This window comes from Macrotis lagotis, chromosome 4, assembly GCF_037893015.1.
Source record: "Macrotis lagotis isolate mMagLag1 chromosome 4, bilby.v1.9.chrom.fasta, whole genome shotgun sequence".
Lineage (NCBI taxonomy): Eukaryota > Metazoa > Chordata > Mammalia > Peramelemorphia > Peramelidae > Macrotis > Macrotis lagotis.
Window position 1 is genome coordinate 203,451,816 of NC_133661.1, and position 17,529 is coordinate 203,469,344.

The 17,529-nt window shown below is 38.5% G+C and overlaps 1 protein-coding gene across 4 annotated transcripts in view; it reads left to right on the forward strand.

Annotated features, from left to right (window-relative positions):
• The window catches only part of STARD9 (StAR related lipid transfer domain containing 9), a 152,830-nt gene that overhangs the window by 91,396 nt on the left and 43,905 nt on the right, over positions 1–17,529 (forward strand). For all 4 annotated transcript variants that reach the window (XM_074235193.1, XM_074235196.1, XM_074235194.1 and 1 more), the window contains 9 exons: positions 202–271; positions 1,136–1,208; positions 7,551–7,618; positions 8,461–8,558; positions 9,306–9,515; positions 9,667–9,764; positions 10,452–10,529; positions 10,981–11,052; positions 16,705–16,884. In XM_074235193.1, coding sequence (XP_074091294.1) covers positions 202–271; positions 1,136–1,208; positions 7,551–7,618; positions 8,461–8,558; positions 9,306–9,515; positions 9,667–9,764; positions 10,452–10,529; positions 10,981–11,052; positions 16,705–16,884 — 947 coding nt within the window. The remainder of the gene's footprint in view (positions 1–201; positions 272–1,135; positions 1,209–7,550; positions 7,619–8,460; positions 8,559–9,305; positions 9,516–9,666; positions 9,765–10,451; positions 10,530–10,980; positions 11,053–16,704; positions 16,885–17,529) is intronic.

Sequence of the window (17,529 nt, forward strand, 5' to 3'; positions counted from 1 at the left end):
TTCTGAGCTCCTTAAAGGACTTGGCTCTATTTTACTTTGTAATTTAACACAGTGTCATTGTAGGTACATAAATACTTGTCAAATAAATGAACAAAGAAATGATTGAATATGAGCTCAGCTGATTTTATCTTTCAGGGGATAGCATAAGCTGTACTTAAAAATAATATTTCCCTTTTCTTCCTCCTTTTGTAAAATGAACAGGCTTATCTCAGCATGTGGTTACCAACTCTAAGCAAATAATTGGTCTCTTGGAAGAAGGTGTAGCAAACAGGTAATATTCTTTGATATCTGCATCAATTTTTGGCCTCAGCTCTCCTGCCCCTTGTGAACACACATCTGTTGTCAGGGATAATCTGGCTTCAGAAACTATCCTTGTGGCTTCTGAAACTGGACTTAGTTTTAGAATTATAGAATTTAAAGCCTGAAAGGATCTTACATAAGATCATTAAAACAAATTCCATCATTGACATAAGAGAAAAATGAGATTCAGAAGGGAAATATGATGTGGTCAAGATTACATAAATAGCAGAGCTAAGATTCAAACCCAGGGGTTTTTCAAATCAGGGGTTTTCCCCACTGTATCAGAATGCAATTCTATTCAGCATTGATTCCAGGGCTTAGCTCTGTCCTTTTATAACTTGAAAGCAAGATGGCTTAGCTGATTTTCCAAAGTTCTTTCTCTGTTCTAGTTTCTATATGTCTAATTTGTCATCTCTGTCTTTGAAATATCCACAATTCCCATCTTTCTATTTCTTCTTAGGATTGTCTTGGGAACTTTTGTTCCCATCACTTTCAGAATGTTCTTGCCCTTAGTTTAGGGTTGAGCCATGATGCTGAGGTTATATCTACCTTATCTGAGGCCTTGTTAGAAATTTCAAGGACAGAAATGACAGATTAGAACATGCCAAAGAAGTTAGAATAGAGAAAGAGCTTTGGAAAGTCAATTTGGCCATTGTCTTCCTTTAGTATAGCATCATAAAGGTAGATTCTGTTTTGGGGTTTATGCTCCTACCAAAGTCACCTTTGATATTCTCATATTTCAGTCTCAATTGTAACATTTCATATGCTTTCGTCCAGCACCTATATACATTATATTCATTGTTATTGTTCTGTATGTCTTTCCTTATGTACACAGAATCACAGCAGCTACCCATGTTCATGAGGCCAGCAGTAGATCCCATGCCATCTTCACCATCTACTATACTCAGGTTGGTTATTTTTTCTTAAGTCTGAGTGACTTTTCTTTTCCTTACATTCACCCATCTCATTTCTCTCTCCTTTCTTTTTCCCTCCTTTCTCAATTATTAATTTGCTTTTATGTAATTAACTGATGATTTGTAAATAGTCTAAGTAAGTCACATGTATACAAAGGGTACTAGGTGGTATGGTGGGTTGAGTGCTGAATCTGTAGTCAAGATGATCTGAGTTCAAATCCTGTCTCAGATATTTATTACCTGTGCAACTCTGGGTCAGTGATCTTCTACCTCAGTTTCCTCATCTATAAAATGGAGATTGTCCTAGCACCTATTTCTTAGGACTGCTGTGTGGATGAAGTGATTTGTTTGTAAAGTACTTTGTAAGCCTTCATGGGCTGTAATAGATGAATCCTCAATCTTGTTGTTGTTGTAATTATTTTGATAATACTAGTTCAATTATAGAATATGTTTTATTTTCAGAGCACTTTCATGTCAGTCTTCCAATTTAGGGTGTAATAAATAATAATAATAATAATAATAATAATAATAATAATAAAATTTAAAGAGAAAAGCTCCCCAGTTTTTTAGAAAGCTATGCTCATAGCAGGTAGGGGTGCTCAGAGAACTCACATTCAGTGAAAAAAAAGGCAGATAGTAGAAATAGGGTTCTTGCTACAAGCTTCTTACCTGCAGTTGTGCACTGCTGACAAAAATCATACTAAGATAATATAGTGGATAGAGCACTGGTTTGGAATCAGGAAGATTAATCCTCACACATTCAAATCTGGCCTCAAATACTTACTAGTTTTATGACCCTGGACAATTTTGCCATCTGTAAAATGAGCTGGAGAAGGAAATGACAAACCACACCACTCTTTGCCAAGAAAATCTCAAATGGGGTCCTGAAGCATTCAGCATGACTGAAATGGCTTGACGACAACAATCTTAGGGACAATCCGGCATTTTCCTAAAAACTTAAATATTCTGCAGTTTCCTGAGAGGAGACGAGCAGAGTTCAGATGCCCCTAGAAATTTTGCACAGGAGTCTCATATATCATAGAGCTCTCTGCTTATCTTTATGAAACTAGGGCATAGATGGAGAGATTTAGAGTTTAGAAATATCTTAGAGGTCACTGTAAACCTCTTGCTTTTTATAAATGGAGGAATGAGGACCCAGAGAGGGCAACTATCTTGTTCAATGTGGTTCAAGAGGAGAATGGCAGAACTAGCAAATGAACTCATCTTCCTCTTGAAAACTGTTTGATTAAGGAGTTTTGGTTTCTATTCGCTCCTACCGAACAAACAAAAGAAACAAACAAAATATACTTTAAATCAGTTTTACAGCAAAAGTAACCAATAAGTCCCAATTTAATACAAAGAAGAGGGGGGTGGCTAGGTGGCATTGGGATGGCTAGGTGACGTTGGGGCGGCTAGGTGGCACAATGGATTGAGCACTGGCCCTGGAGTCAGGAGTACCTGAGTTCAAATCTGGCCTCAGACACTTAATAATTACCTAGCTGTGTAGCCTTGGGCAAGCCACTTAACCCCATTTGCCTTGCAAAATCCTAAAAAAAAAAAAAAAAAAAAAAGAAAAAAAACAAAGCCTACATGAAGATAGATATTAAAAGAAAACATCACCCCCATCAGGGGAGCACCAACATCTGAATCCACAGCAACTGGGGAGTTCCAAATCACAACCTTTCAGAGTTGTGATTGGGAAAATGTCCCAGGCAAAGTGTTCTTTCTATGGGTGAATTTCTGAGGGGCTGGTCAATGTTAGGGACTTTTAAGGGGTCCCAGACAAAGGTGGCACATTGCCAATGGGCTTATATAAGCTTTTTTTGGCACTTAACCAGGACATGTGAAGAGTACATGCATGACTATGTGAAGAGTATGTGCATGACCTGGGAAGACAGCCAAGGTTATGAAATTAATTAAACATTGAACCTCTGGGTGGGTAGCCAACCCTCCCAAGATTCAACCTCCAGGAATGGCTACTCCTCGAGGGAGTATTGGGCACACACAAAAACATCCAAGTTCATGCAAAGATGATGGGGGACCTTGGATGGGGGAACCAGCATATGGCCTTGCCCAGGATAAGAATGGGTATTAACTCTTCCCATTGTATCATCTCTTCTGAGTACTGGAATTTATTGACTTTGTGGACTCCATCTATTAGCTGTTGAAGGGTCATGGTTTACTGTACAGGATTCAGAACTGTGTCATATTTAGAGCTGGAAAGGACTTAGTTATAATCAGGTCCAATCCATTTATTCTATATGTGGGCAAACCGTGGGCTCAAAGAGATTAGATTATTTCCCAAGGTCACAGAAATAGTAAGTGACTAAATCAGGATTTAAATCTGGATTGTTTAGTCTTTTTCAGTTGTGTTGTACTTTTTGGGGGATTTTCTTGGCAAAAGTACACTAATGATCTGCCATTTCCTCCTCCATCTCATTTGACAGTTGAGAAAGCTGAGGCAACAGGGTTAAGTGATTTGCCCAGGATCATACAGCTAGATGTGTCTGAGACCAGATTTGAACTCAGGTCTTCCTGACTCCAGGTCTAGCACTTTAGTCATTGCACCACCTATCCCCCCCCCCCCCCAGTTTAAGTAATCTTAGCCTTGAACCTTTGGACCAATCTAGCATTTAGTAGGTACTTAATAAATGTTTATTGTTGTTTGTTGTTGTTCGGTATCATTTACAGTGATGTCTGACTCTTTGTGGCCCCATTTGGGGTTTTCTTGGCAGAGATATTGCAGTGTTTTGCCATTTTCCTTCTCCAGGTCATTATACAGGTGAGGAAACTGAGGCAAATAGGGTTAAGTGACACATAGGTCACACAGCTAGTGTCTTGAGGCCATTTTTGAACTTTAAACCCGACTCTAGTGATGCAGGGAACAGCATAATTGGTTGAAAGTATGATAATGGGAGTTAGCAAGATGGCTCCCCTCCTTCCTTGTGATGAAGAAGTGCTCATAGTTTGGAAGCTTATGATAATGACCCAGACTTTTAGACAGCTAACCGTCCATTTTTGAAAGAAAGCATAAAGATATTAGGCCTAACTCCCTTGTGTTCATTTGCCTTCCCAGGGCCAGTTAAATTCCTTGAGATAGGGGTGGCTAGGTGGCATAGTGGATAAAGCACCGGCCTTGGAGTCAGGAGTACCTAGGTTCAAATCTGGTCTCAGACACTTAATAATTACCTAGCTGTGTGGCCTTGGGCAAGCCACTTAACCCCATTTGCCTTGCAAACAAAACCTAAAAAAAAAAAATTCCTTGAGATAAGAATTGACAGGCTTTTATGATCTGTGAAACCTAGTTGCCCCAGCACTCATTTTTAAAAATTAAATTTTATTTTAAAAAAATTATCCAGTATTTATTTATTTTTCTCTCCCACTTCCTTTGGGGAAAAAAAAGGAAACCAAACTTTTGTAATAAATTATCATGTTATGGGGTGGCTAGGTGGCACAGTGGATAAGGCACCGGCCCTGGAGTCAGGAGTACCTGAGTTCAAATGTGGTCCCAGACAGTTAATAACCTAGCTTTGTGGCCTTGGACCACACTTAACCCCATTTGCCTTGCAAAAGGCAAATAAATAAATAAATAAATAAATAAATAAATAATCATAAGTAAGTAAAGAAATTCCTATATTGGCCTTGGCTAAGGAACCATATTTCTCTTTTTACATGTTTAGTCAATCACCTTTCCGTTAGCAGTTGAGTAGAATTCTTTATCATCTTCATTTGGAATTTTGTCTAAACAGTGCATCAATCAGAGTTTTAAAATTTTTCAAAAATGTCCATTTTTACAATGCTGTTATACTATAAGTTTATCTGGTTCTGATCAGCTCTCTTAGCATTAGTTTATACAAGTCTTCCCAGGTTTCTCTGAAACTGTCCTCTTTGTCATTTCTAATGTCAAAGTAATATTCCATTATATTTATATGTCATTATTTGTTTAGCTGTTCCCCAAAAGATGCTTACACCTTAGCTCTCATTCTAGGTAAGTATTATCTTGCTGAAGCAGTGGCTAGATGAAAATGGTGGATTTTGGAATCAAAAAGACCAGAGTTCAATCGTGCCTCAAGCACTTATTGATCCTGGGACCCTAGGCAAGCCACTTAACCTCTGTCTGTCTCACTTTTCCTGATTGGTAAAATGGAGAGAATGGTTTTACCTACCTCACAGGATTATTGTGAGGGCTAAATGTTAAGCACTTTGCAAACCTTTGTAGCAATGAAAAATAGGTAGAATGAGGTATAAGCATTATTCTACTTATAAATAGGGATTGCAGTTTCCTCAGTGAGTTGAGACTCCAAATAAGGAGGATAGTTTATAGATCTCAGGGAGTACAAAATAGGGTAAGTAACATCATAGCGTAGCATTATAGGAGACAATTTGATTCATTAAAGATCTGAGGTTCAGGGAGCAGCATAATTGATTGAAAGTTTGATAATGGGAGCTAGCAACAACTCCCTCCTTCCTTCCTTGTGATGAAGTGTTCATTGTTTGAGTCCACCTGGAGGCTTATGATAATGACCCCAGACTTTTGGACAGCTAACTGTACATTCTTGAAAGAGATATTAGGTTCCCTTGTATTCATTCGCCTTCCCAAGGCCACTTGAGGTAAGAATTGAGCAATGATTAACACAAGAGCTGGATTACTGAACTTAACCTATTACAGAAGAACTGAATTCTGAACCATTTACAGGACAAAAGCAGTTACTGAATATAAGCAGCTACAGGACAAGCTCCGCTATAAATAGGAGCAATAAGAAAATGATAAAGAATCAATAGTGATCATTTCAATTATTTTATTTTATAAATATTTTATTTGTTTTCCAATTATATACAATAGTTTCTACCAATCATTTTTTGCTAAGTTTTGAATTTTGCAATTTTTTCCCCTCTCTCGCTTTCCTCTCCCCTCCCTCAACAGAAGGCAATCTGATAATCTTTACATTGTTTGCATATGATAAGCATAGATCAATATTGAATGTGTTGGGAAAAAATATGTCCTTAAGGAAGAAAGAAAATATTAGGGATAGAAAAATTATGTAATACTTAAGACAACGTTTTTTTTTTTTTAGGTTTTTTTGCAAGGCAAATGGGGTTAAGTGGTTTGTCCAAGACCACATAGCTAGGTAATTATTAAGTGTCTGAGGCTGCATTTGAACTCAGGTACTCCGGACTCTAGGGCCAGTGCTCTTTCTACTGCACCACTTAGCTGCCCCTTTAAGACAACTTTTTAAAAATTGAAGACAATAATCTTTGGTCTTCATTCAAATTCCACAGTTCTTTCTCTGGCTACTAATGGTATTCTCCATCACAGATTCCCCACCCCCCCCAATTGTCCCTGATTAATTAAACTGATGGAGTGAGCAAATCCATCAAGGTATGATCATTTCAATTTAAAGGTCTAGGTTCAATTCAGTTAACATTTATTTAGCTCCTACTATTTTCTAGGCACTGTGCCAAACCCTGAAAATACAAAAGGAGAAAAAAGACAGTTTTTTGTTCTCAAGGAGTTCACAATCTAAGGATAACTCTATGTTTATATAGGTTAGTTTTATTAAATATGGATTCTTTTCCTCTTTATTTGATCTCTTGGGGTATGTGCCTAGCAATGGTCTCAGAGAATCAAGGGTTATGTATAATTTAGTAACTTTGGGGACACAGTTTTAGTTTGCTTTCCAGAATGGCTGGATCAATTCACACTCCCACCATCAGTGCTTTCAGACTGTTTTTATGAAGCCCCACCAACATTTGTCATTTCCCTTTTTTTGGATCTGATAGTGTGAGATACAACCTCAGCTGCCTTTATTTTCATTTCTCTGAATATTGATGATTTTATTTTTCATGTGGTTGTTGATAACTTGAACTACCTAATCATATCCTTTGACCATTATCAATTGGGTGAATGACTCTAATTTTAATAAGTTTGAATCATTCCCTTATACATCTTGGTAAAGACACTTATATCAAAGAAGCTTGTTGTTGAGCAAATTCTTATTTTGCAGTTGACCAAAACAAACCCTAGTAAAATTGGAAAGTTGCCCTGAAACCTAATCCATTTCTGTTGTTGTTTGGTGATCCAGTAATGTCTGACTCTTCATGGCCCCAAAGACCTTAGCATGCTAGTACTGTCCAAGGGATTTTCTTGGAAAAGATTCTGGAGTGGTTTGCCATTTTATTCTCCAGTGGATTAAGGCAAATAGAAGTTAAGTGGCTTGCCCATGGTCACACAGAGGTCAGATTAGAACTTGGGTCTTCCTGACTCCAGACTCCAGTACTCTTACCTGTTTCAATCCATTTGTTCCTGATGACATTTAAATGTATTTCTTCCTTTAGGCTGTCTTGGAAAACAACCTGTCTTCTGAAGTAGCCAGCAAAATCAACCTGGTGGATCTGGCAGGCAGGTAATCGTGATTTCTCTGTCAAGTCCCAGGTGTCACTGCCATGCTCATATTACCATTAAATTGCCTGTGAGCTTTGTCAGAGCTTTATATACCTTGCAGACATCCTGAGGAAAGTAAGAAGCAAATTATTTGGAAACTTAATTAAGTTGTTGTTGAGATTCTGTTTGGGTGGATGAAGGTCCAAGTTTACCAAACTTTCCTTATTTGTAGTGGAACTGATCAGAAGGGAAGCAAATTACAAATTTTTAGGGGCGGCCATTAATATTGTCTTTGGTGTATTGGAAAGGACCTTATTCTTGAGCTCTGGGACATCATGAATGGTGTCAGTTTTTTTTTTCCTTTTTGTATGCCTTATACCTCACACAGGGCATTTATTAGATGAATGTATTAATTATTTTATGGATGTTCCAGTGCTTTATTAATGGATGTATTGATTGCCTGCTATTCTAATTTGAGGGCCCTCATGGCTGCATATAGACAAAAACAAATCTTGAGTGATGGGTGTCCCCTAACTACCAGAATATTAAATCAGGCAGAAATGCTTATTTTAAAACTGCTTAATAATTCATGCAACCAGAACTTTGCTTTGGGATCATAGACTTAGGGAACTTATAAGTTCTCTTGTCCAACCATGCCTATTTTACAAATGAAGATTCTAAAGCATAGAGAAATATTGTGATATGTCTCTTAGGTCATATTGGTAAGGAGTAGAAGAGGCCCCCTGACTCCGAATCTTGCACTCTGTCATTGTGCCCAAGAGAGACTTTATGAAGCATTCAGGGGCTGGGAATAATGGAGGTATCCCATTCCTAATTTTGGGTTCTTCCTGGCTTGTGTTGCAGTGAAAGGGCAGACCCCAGCTATTGTAAGGACCGGATCACTGAAGGTGCCAGCATCAACAAGTCCCTGGTGACTTTGGGCATTGTTATCTCCACCTTAGGTAACATTCTCAAGTCCTGGGTCACTATGTGGGGGAAGAGAGAGCCTTCTGAGAGTCACCAGCCAATCTTTCTGTCACTTTTCTTTGAGGAGAACAATGGAAAATAGTTACTGCTTAGAGGAGTGCATCAGTTTTTTTAGGGGGTATTTTCCAAAGATGGGTAAACCAGGCTCTCTAAATCAGGCAAGTGGGCTCTCTTGATACTCTCGCTGGAATTCTCTCCATTTTGGTCCCTTGGAATCCCTGGCTTTGTTTAGGGCTCAGCCCAAGTCTCACCTCCAGCAAGAGATTTTTCCTGATTCCCTTAGCTCTTAGTCTTCCCTTGCCTTCCCTCACCACCCTCTCAGTTACTTTTGCATTCTTCTTATCTGGGTACATGTTGTTTTTTCTAGTAGAATGTAAGCTTCTAGAAGACAGTAACTGTTCTAGTTTTTGCCTCTGTATTTCTGGGCCCTGGCATAGTGTAGGCGCTTCATGCTTATTGGTTTCAGTTGTAAAAAAAATTGTTCATTCATTTTGACACATGTAATAGACTGAATTACAGTTTGGGCCATCTCCACAACATTGTATTTTTAATTGTTAGAGGAATTATGCAAACAATTAAGACAACTTGCTTCCTGCAATCTAGAAGTCAAAAAGTCCTTGAGAAGGTTAAGAAATGAAATCCTTTTTTTTGAATTCTTTTAAGAACCTCAATTACAAGATGTGATCTGCTTTTTTGATTCTTTTTCTCTTTCTTTTCTTAAGCGCAAAACTCCCAGATGTTCATCAGTTACCAGAGCCCAAATAGCACATCCACTGAGAGTGGAGACAATGGGAGCCTCAGCTCTCCCTCAGTAGCTGGCAGCATTGGTGGAATCCCTCGAAAGCAATTATACATCCCCTATCGGGATTCTGTGCTGACTTGGTTGCTGAAAGACAGTCTAGGAGGCAATTCCAAGACCATCATGGTGGCCAGTGAGTGTGAGCCTGAGCTTGGCTCAGAGGGATGGGTCTGTTTTGGGGGGGGTATTGGTGGCAAAATCTCCAGTAGGTGAATTGAAGGTGGTGGGATTCATGAGATTTGGAGGGGTTAGTAATTCTTTTAACTTTCTCCTCCCTACTTCAGCTGTGTCTCCTGCAAGCTCTAGTTACAATGAGACCATGAGCACGCTGAGATATGCATCCAGTGCCAAAAATATCATAAATAAACCACGTGTAAATGAGGTGAGCTTATTATCTGGAACCCTGGATAGGAGTAGTAGGTAGCACTTATGGTACTACTCTCTAGGGTTGACCTCGGGTTTCATTTCTACCTTTCTCTATCTTGTTCCCTTACTTATTATTTCCACCTTGTTTGCATCTCAAATCCCTACGAATGAACAGGCAGCAATTTCCAGATCACAGCATTGATATCAGAAGATGAGGGATTGAAATATGTTCTCCCAAAGTAGTAAGACTTCTTTGACCTCTCATCTTGCCCCTGCTCAAATTTATTTATTTTTTATAAGAACATCCCTTTGAAAATCCCCAGTGTACTTTCATTTCAGGAAAAAACACTGTAAATTTCTGGGTGATGTAGAAATTCATTCTGAATTTGTTCTTATTTGTTTTATGTGTTTTAGGTTTTTTCCCCCTCAGTTGCAAACTCTTTTGTTGTTTCTTTGTATATTATGACCTAAAAGAGGAGATTAAAGATGACTAGGTTATTTAGATGAATCTTGAATGAAAAATTGCAATAGATCTGTAAAGGCTTCTTTTATCATGTTAGTGAAGAATTCTAGTTATGCTTACTGAATTATGGGTCTGAAAGTATTTATTCACTGGCTGTTTGAAATTGGGATGGCTGATTAGCTACATGGACCTGGGAACTTGGCATTACCCACTAATCAACGCAGTCCTCTCTGTTTTAAGGATGCAAATGTAAAACTAATCAGAGAACTTCGGGAGGAAATTGAAAGATTGAAAGGCATGCTCCTGAGCTTTGAACTGGTATGTATGTGGTATATACAGAAGTTTCCCTACACAAACAGGGAAATTTCTCAGGAGAGAGCTCCACATATTCCCTAATCTTCCATGGTGGTGGTGTTGGTGGGAGAGGACCAAGGGACCCAGGGTAGCAACTCCTCTGACATCATTAGTAGGGTCACTTTAACCTTTAGGATGAAGTGGAAATATTGCGTGTTTAAACATGTGGGCAATTGGGTGGGAGGTCCAGGGGTATGTTTCTCTGAGGTTGGTTGTTAGTAATTGTGTAAGGAGGAAAAACTGTCCCTATTTCTGTAAATCCTTTCTTCTCATCTGATCATATGCACCTTTATTAGCTTCCCTCTTAATTCTGATTTTGTAGAGAAATTCTCCTTCCTTCCCACATCTTTCCTCCCAAGAATGCTTGGAGGTTCCTTTGGAACAATGACCATCTCTGCTTTCTTTGTTTACCCAGGGGAATTTGAGTCCCTTCACAGATGGAAGGAATGGAAATCTAAAGGAGCTGATTTTCCATAATGAGATGAAGGTGAGTATTTTTGGTTGGGATAAGTGACAGAACTTGGAACATAGAAGGGTGATACTTGTAATTGTACATCAGTTTGAGGATGGGACTTTCTTTAGTTTTGGTGAAGATTTTCTAACTCCAGTGTCATTCATGGGAATGTTGTGTTTCCTTTGTGGCTTTCTTTCTTGCTGATTATACTCCCTTAAGGGTATTGTGGGGGTTCCTTTTAGAGACCATCACATGCAACCAAAAAGAAAGGACTTATTTTCATTATTATCAAACTTCAGGTTATTTTGGATGCCCACTAAACACTGTGCACTAGGACATCATCTCTTGCCCTCAGAAAACATGTGGGTCTAGCTAGGAAAACAATTTGAAAAGAGCTAAATGATAAACTACAGATATGAAGTTCAATAAGAAGGTAGTGTATTTATCAAAACATCCCTAATAGCAATTTTTTTTGTGATAGCAAAAATACTGGGTGCCAATTGATTGTAAAATTCTAAAGAAATTGCAACTTGTGAGTATTAATGTGCTGTAAGAGAGAATAAATTTGGGGAATACAAAGGAACCTTAGAAAACTTGTAGAAACTAATGCAGAGTGAAATAAACAGAATGAGGAGAATAATATACTATTGCTACAATAATTGCTACAATTGCTACAATAATGTAAAATAAAATACTAAATTAGCCTAAATGCTTAATAATTGTTTTGACCAAACTTAACCCCAGAAAAGCAATACATCCTTCTTTTTTGTTGAAGAGCTGGAGAATCATAGGTATGAAATATTGTTTACACTGTCAGATGTAGTCATTGTGTTGACTTCTTTGTTACAAGGGATATCTTTGTCAGGAGACTTTTTTTTTCAAGTGGCTATATTTGGAAACAACTGCTATGTTAAAAAAACAATTATTTTTTTTAATTTCTTTTTTTTAAAGATTTTATTTGAGTTTTACAATTTTCCCCAATCTTATTTCCCTCCCCCATCCCCCACAGAAGGCAATTTGCCAGTCTTTACATTGTTTCCATGGTATACATTGATCTAAGTTGAATGTGATGAGAGAGAAATCATATCCTTAAGGAAGGAAACATAAAGTATAAGAGATAGCAAGATCAGACAATAAGATATCAAAAAAAATAATTTTTCTTAAGCAAAAAATGTAAAAGGAAATTACCATAAAAAATTTTATGTGCAATAATAGTTAAGAAAATGGAAAAACCACTGTGGTTGAAATAATCAGAAAATTTAATGGAAATGGGACTTGAATTTGGAGTTTCGAGAAAGGCAAATGTCATCTTGATTTTTTTTTTAAAAGAGAAAAGTTGTAAACAATGGACCAGTGATCTTATCTTCAATTCCTAGGAAAGTATAGGTTGGATAATTAAAGAAATGGGCAAAATTATTTTTAAAAAATGTTAAATTGGGGCTGCTAGGTGACGCAGTGGATAGAGCAGTGGTCCTGGAGTCAGGAGTACCTGAGTTCAAATCTGGCCTCAGACACAATAATTACCTAGCTGTGTGGCCTTGGGCAAGCCACTTAACCCCATTTGCCTTGCAAAATCCTAAAAAAACCAAAAACCAAAAAACTTGTTAAATCTTAATTACATTTATAAAATAAACAATTATTCTAAAAATAATTAAAGAAAAGGGCAACTAGTGGTGTAGTGGATAGAACACTGGACAGGAGTCAGGAGGACCCAAGTTCAAAATCAGCCTTCGATGCTTACTAGATGGTTTCTTCTTGCCTCAGTTTCCTCATTTGTAAGATGGTGATAATAAAAGTACTTAGGCTGTTTTGAGGACAAATTAGATACTATTTGTAAAGTGCTTGGTATAGCATCTGGCATAATATGTAAAAGTTATTCTTATTATCAATATTATTATTAAATGTTGGTGAACATCTCAAAAGGAAAGCAGTCATTATAAAGAGCCACCATAGTTTTATCTAAAATATGTCATTCTAGACTTATTATTAGATTATTGACAAGATTATTAGACTAGTAGATGAGAATATTATAGATCCGATGTACTTAGATTTTTAGCAAAGCTTTTTGATAATGGAAAGGTATGATCAAGACCCATGGTATCAAACTCAAATGGAAACACGGTCTCTAAACCATACATAAGGATCTTTGTGGGCTGCTTGTTGACTTAGAAAACCACATGTAAACTTTATCTCTGTTCAATTGCATTTTTATTTATTTTGTTAAATATTTTCCAGTTACATATTAATCTGTTTTGGGTCACACTTGGGAGTTTTGATGGTACAATACAGTCTTCTTTATCTAGACCAGAGCTTCTTAACCAGGGGTCTTAGAGCTTCTTTTAAAAATTTTTTGATAATTGCATTTAAATGTAATCAGTTTCCTTTATATTTTTTTTGCATTTTATTTTATGCACTTTTATAATTTTATTTGCTTATTTTTTTTGGATTTTAATTTATTTTAAAATATTATTCAGAGGTATTCAAAGACCTCATCAAGACCATCAGAAGCATCCAGGACACAAAAAATTACTTAAGAACTGGTTGTTAAGGAATTGTTATTAATGTTCAGTGTCATCATGAAAGGAGTTCTCTAGAAGTATCCCAGAAATCTATAATCTGAGCTTGTCCTTGTTGCTGGTGAACATTTTTGTCAAAGTCTTGGGTGAATGAGTAGATGGATGCAAAGCAGAGAGGGATGATTAACACAAGAGGAGAATCCAATAAAATGAAAACCAGGCTTACACTGTGCTATCCAATGGAGATGAGGGATAGTTACCCTTATATTCTGTAAGACACAAGAACCCTGGCTCCAGAGATCAAGGACCTGAGTTCAAATTCCCCCATTGTTGCTTGGTTCCTGTTTTACTTTGGGCAAGGCACTTAATCAGATGATCGCCCATATCCTTTGTAGGTCTAGGTGTATGATCCTATGAACCTGACAAATATAAGATGAGTAATTCGAAAGCAAATGTCAAAACAAAAACAGTAGCTCAGAATTAATATAGGTCAGTGGTGTGATACAGTCACAAAAAAAGCTAATGTTATCTAGGGCTGCCTTGAGAGAGTGATAACTTGCAGAAATAGGAATGTGTGCAGGTGCCACGAGGTGAGGGTGACTTCTTCCAACCTCATCTGACTTCGTGTGTTCCCTTCTGGGTGCCATGGCTTTAGAAAGAAGTTGATGAGCTGGAGAACATCAATATGAGAACAACCAGGTTGGTCAAGTGTCTTGAGCTCATGTCATAATGAAAATTTGTTGAAGGAACTAAGGGGTATTTAGCCTGGAGAAGACTAGGGTGGGGTTGGGGGTGAAACAGGATAGTTGAGTCAAGTATTGGAAGGGTTGTCATGTTTTGGAGGGATTAGACTTTTTCGGTCTAATGAAATTAGAGAGAAAAATTTATCGAAATGAAGTTGAAGAGGAGCAAGTATAGACTTAGTGTCAGGAAAGGCTTAACAATTAGAACTGTCCAGAATTGTAATGGACTGTCTTCAGAAATGATGGGTTTCACCAATTTAGCCATCTGGGTCCAGTGGCCAGATATGGATCAGATAAGCTGGGGATGGTCCTGGATCCAGTGGGAGACCAAATGAGGTTGGACTACCTCTCTCTGGTAGAAATTAAGACAAAGGGAAAAATCCAAGAACTATTTCAGAGGAAGAAATGTCTTCATGGCAATTAATAGAGAAGAGTAAATGACTGTTTGGAAGTCACTTTGGAATCTCTTTAAATTTATTGAATTTCCACAGCCAGTATGATAGTTAGGCACCAAAACATTTTCTTTCTCTTATAAGCCAAGGAGAGGGAGGCAAAGTATGGGTTATGAGGGGAGTGGGTATGTTTTTGGCAGTGGCATAAGTTTTGACTCAGATATCCTCATTTTGCAGGAAGGAGGAGGAGGAAAGGAAATTGAGCCTGGAGTTGTGGGGAGCAATGGAGAGAGTAGCTTCCCTAGTGGCAGTGACAGAGGTGACAGTTGGATTCGGAGATCAAGTGTGCATCCCAGTTGACCCCTCTTTGACTTGTGTGATGGATCTCCAATCACAAGTCAAAGATTCCAAGGGAGACCTCAACTTGGTGACCATTATATTGGAGCTATTCCTTTAGGGTGGAGTTTGCCTCTTTGATTGGATTTTTTTTTTCTTATGGAAAATAGCACTAAAGAGTAGTGGTAGCTTTTAGACTCAGGTATTCACTTAGGAGCATGTGTGGGAAATTCCCTTCCCCCCCCCTCCTCTGACTCAGATCTTAGCTGCCCAGCTCTTCAGTTTTCTGGGATGACAGATTAGTCTTTCCCTCTCACTCATAACTCCAACTCTAGTGTACACCACTATTCTCCCTTCCCCCCACAAAAAACCCCAAAGTGACATTAAAAACCCCAATATGCAGTCAAAACATAAGACATGGCTCATGCTAGCTCATTCGGGAATCTGTTATTGATGGAATAGGGAAAGGCAGTTATTTCTCTTGGGAAAACAAAATCGCCAAATGTGAGTTGTCTAGAAATAATATGAGTTTAATTCACATTTATCTTTTTTCATCTTCTTCCCCTACCCCCATTCCGAAACAGTATGTTTGTTCCTTGAGATGCAAAACTAGTTGCATTTTTTTCTCATCTCCATTAGATAGTACAGTTTAAGCCTTTAATAATTGTTGGTTCAGTTGAATTGTACCTCAGTTTTGAAGAAATTACTGTCAGTAGTGTTGCCCTTAGGCTATTATACTTAATTAAGGCTGTACCTTTTTCTTTGGAGGTAAGGGGAAGGGAAGGATGCAACTGACTGGTTGCTGTTGACAACCATCATATTCTCTGTTGGCAGGGTGAGGTGGGGGGAAGTCAGGGATGGGAGTTACAAATTTCTGACTTTAATTCTTCTTCCTGTCCACTGGGGGTCAGGGCTCAAAGGGATCAGGATTTTAAGGTAACTCATAGTCCAAGAACTTGTTTCTTATTTTGGGGATGGGTGGGATCAGGAAAAAAATAGATCTGGAAATATAACACCATTTGGTGAGTGGATGAACAGTTAGTACTTTTTTGCTCTTTTCTTGTTACTCCTATCTTTTCCAAAGTGACTTTCTTAAGAAAGTTTTGTGAACCTTTAGGGAGAAAGGATGTCCCTACTCCCTTTCTCTAATCGGTGGGGGTCTTATTTCCAGTGATCAACAATAAGGAGGAGGTAGTCATTTGAATAGGGGACCCCAGGAATGGTCAAGATATTCTTGGAAGTGGGGATCTGGTCAGTGATGGGAAGAATCAGATGAGCAGAAACTGGAGTGACTTGCAGGTTTATTATTCCAAAGCCATAGGAGGTTTCATTATACTAGTTTGGGTGATCCTCTTGTTGTGGTGCCAATCAGTGGGCTCACTTTTACCATGTTAGGAGGATGGCTGCTGGTTACCACCCTGAGCCTTGCCCTGCCAGGAAAAAATCAGAGGATGTCCAATAGAAAAGTGATGGTAGGAAAGAAAGTTATAGTTAATGGTTGTCTGTCCTTCTGGTCACTCCTTTCCTAATTCATTTTAAAATTCTTGCTAAGTTTAATATTAATATGTCAGCATTGATGGTGAGTAAAGGAAGAAATTTATTTAGTACAAAGAACTTCAAGCCAGGTTGTCCTCTGCCCTTAAACTGATTTCCCCATGCCAGGTCCCTGGGAATATCTCCTGTGACTCTCTTCCCTAGGGAGACCAGCCATCCAAAGACTGGACCCAAAAGTGGGACGACTGGAAAGCTCTCATGGAACAATATAATGTCGACATCAGTAAGAAGAAAGCTGGGGTGACAATTGATTCTAACCTACCACACCTGATGGTCCTGGATGATGATGTGCTGAGCACTGCAGTTGTGTTGTATCACCTCAGGGTAAGGGAGTTTGGAGCCTGCTCAAGTTTGGGGGGGGGGGAGGTTTCCTATCAAGGTATCCTCCCCTTTCCTCTTGCCCTGCTGAAGCTGGAAAGCAGTGGAGAAGTGAGGGGCTAGCTGTATGATTCTAGATAGTGTGTATGCTTCAGTTATTTGGTGAAACCCATTGGGCTCTTCTACCTTGGTGGTGGTAGCTTCCAGGACATTGATCCAGTCAAGTTTGTGAAGGATTTTTCTCTTTCTTTTCTCTCAGGAGTAGTAAACTTCACTGTGGTTGGGCACATCATTTTATGATTTAGACAAGCTGTCTTTCTTCTTTGCCTTGACTTCTTCATTTCTAGGATGCAGAAATTAAGTTTTGTATTTTTTCTCCTAAATGCTGAGGCATGAGAAGGAAGTTATGGACTTGTAAAACATTGTCAACCCTGCTGAGCTTTGTCTACCCCTTCCCCACCAAGGCAATTGGGGTTAAGTGACTTGCCCATGGTCACATATGAGTATCAAGTGTCTGAGGCTGGATTTGATCTCAGGTCCTCTTGGCTCCAGGGCCAGTAGTACTCTGTCCACTCTGCCACCTAACTGCTCCAAGTCTTAAAGCAATAAAATGGCTGGGGGGGACCATTATAGAATCATAGACTTTAAATC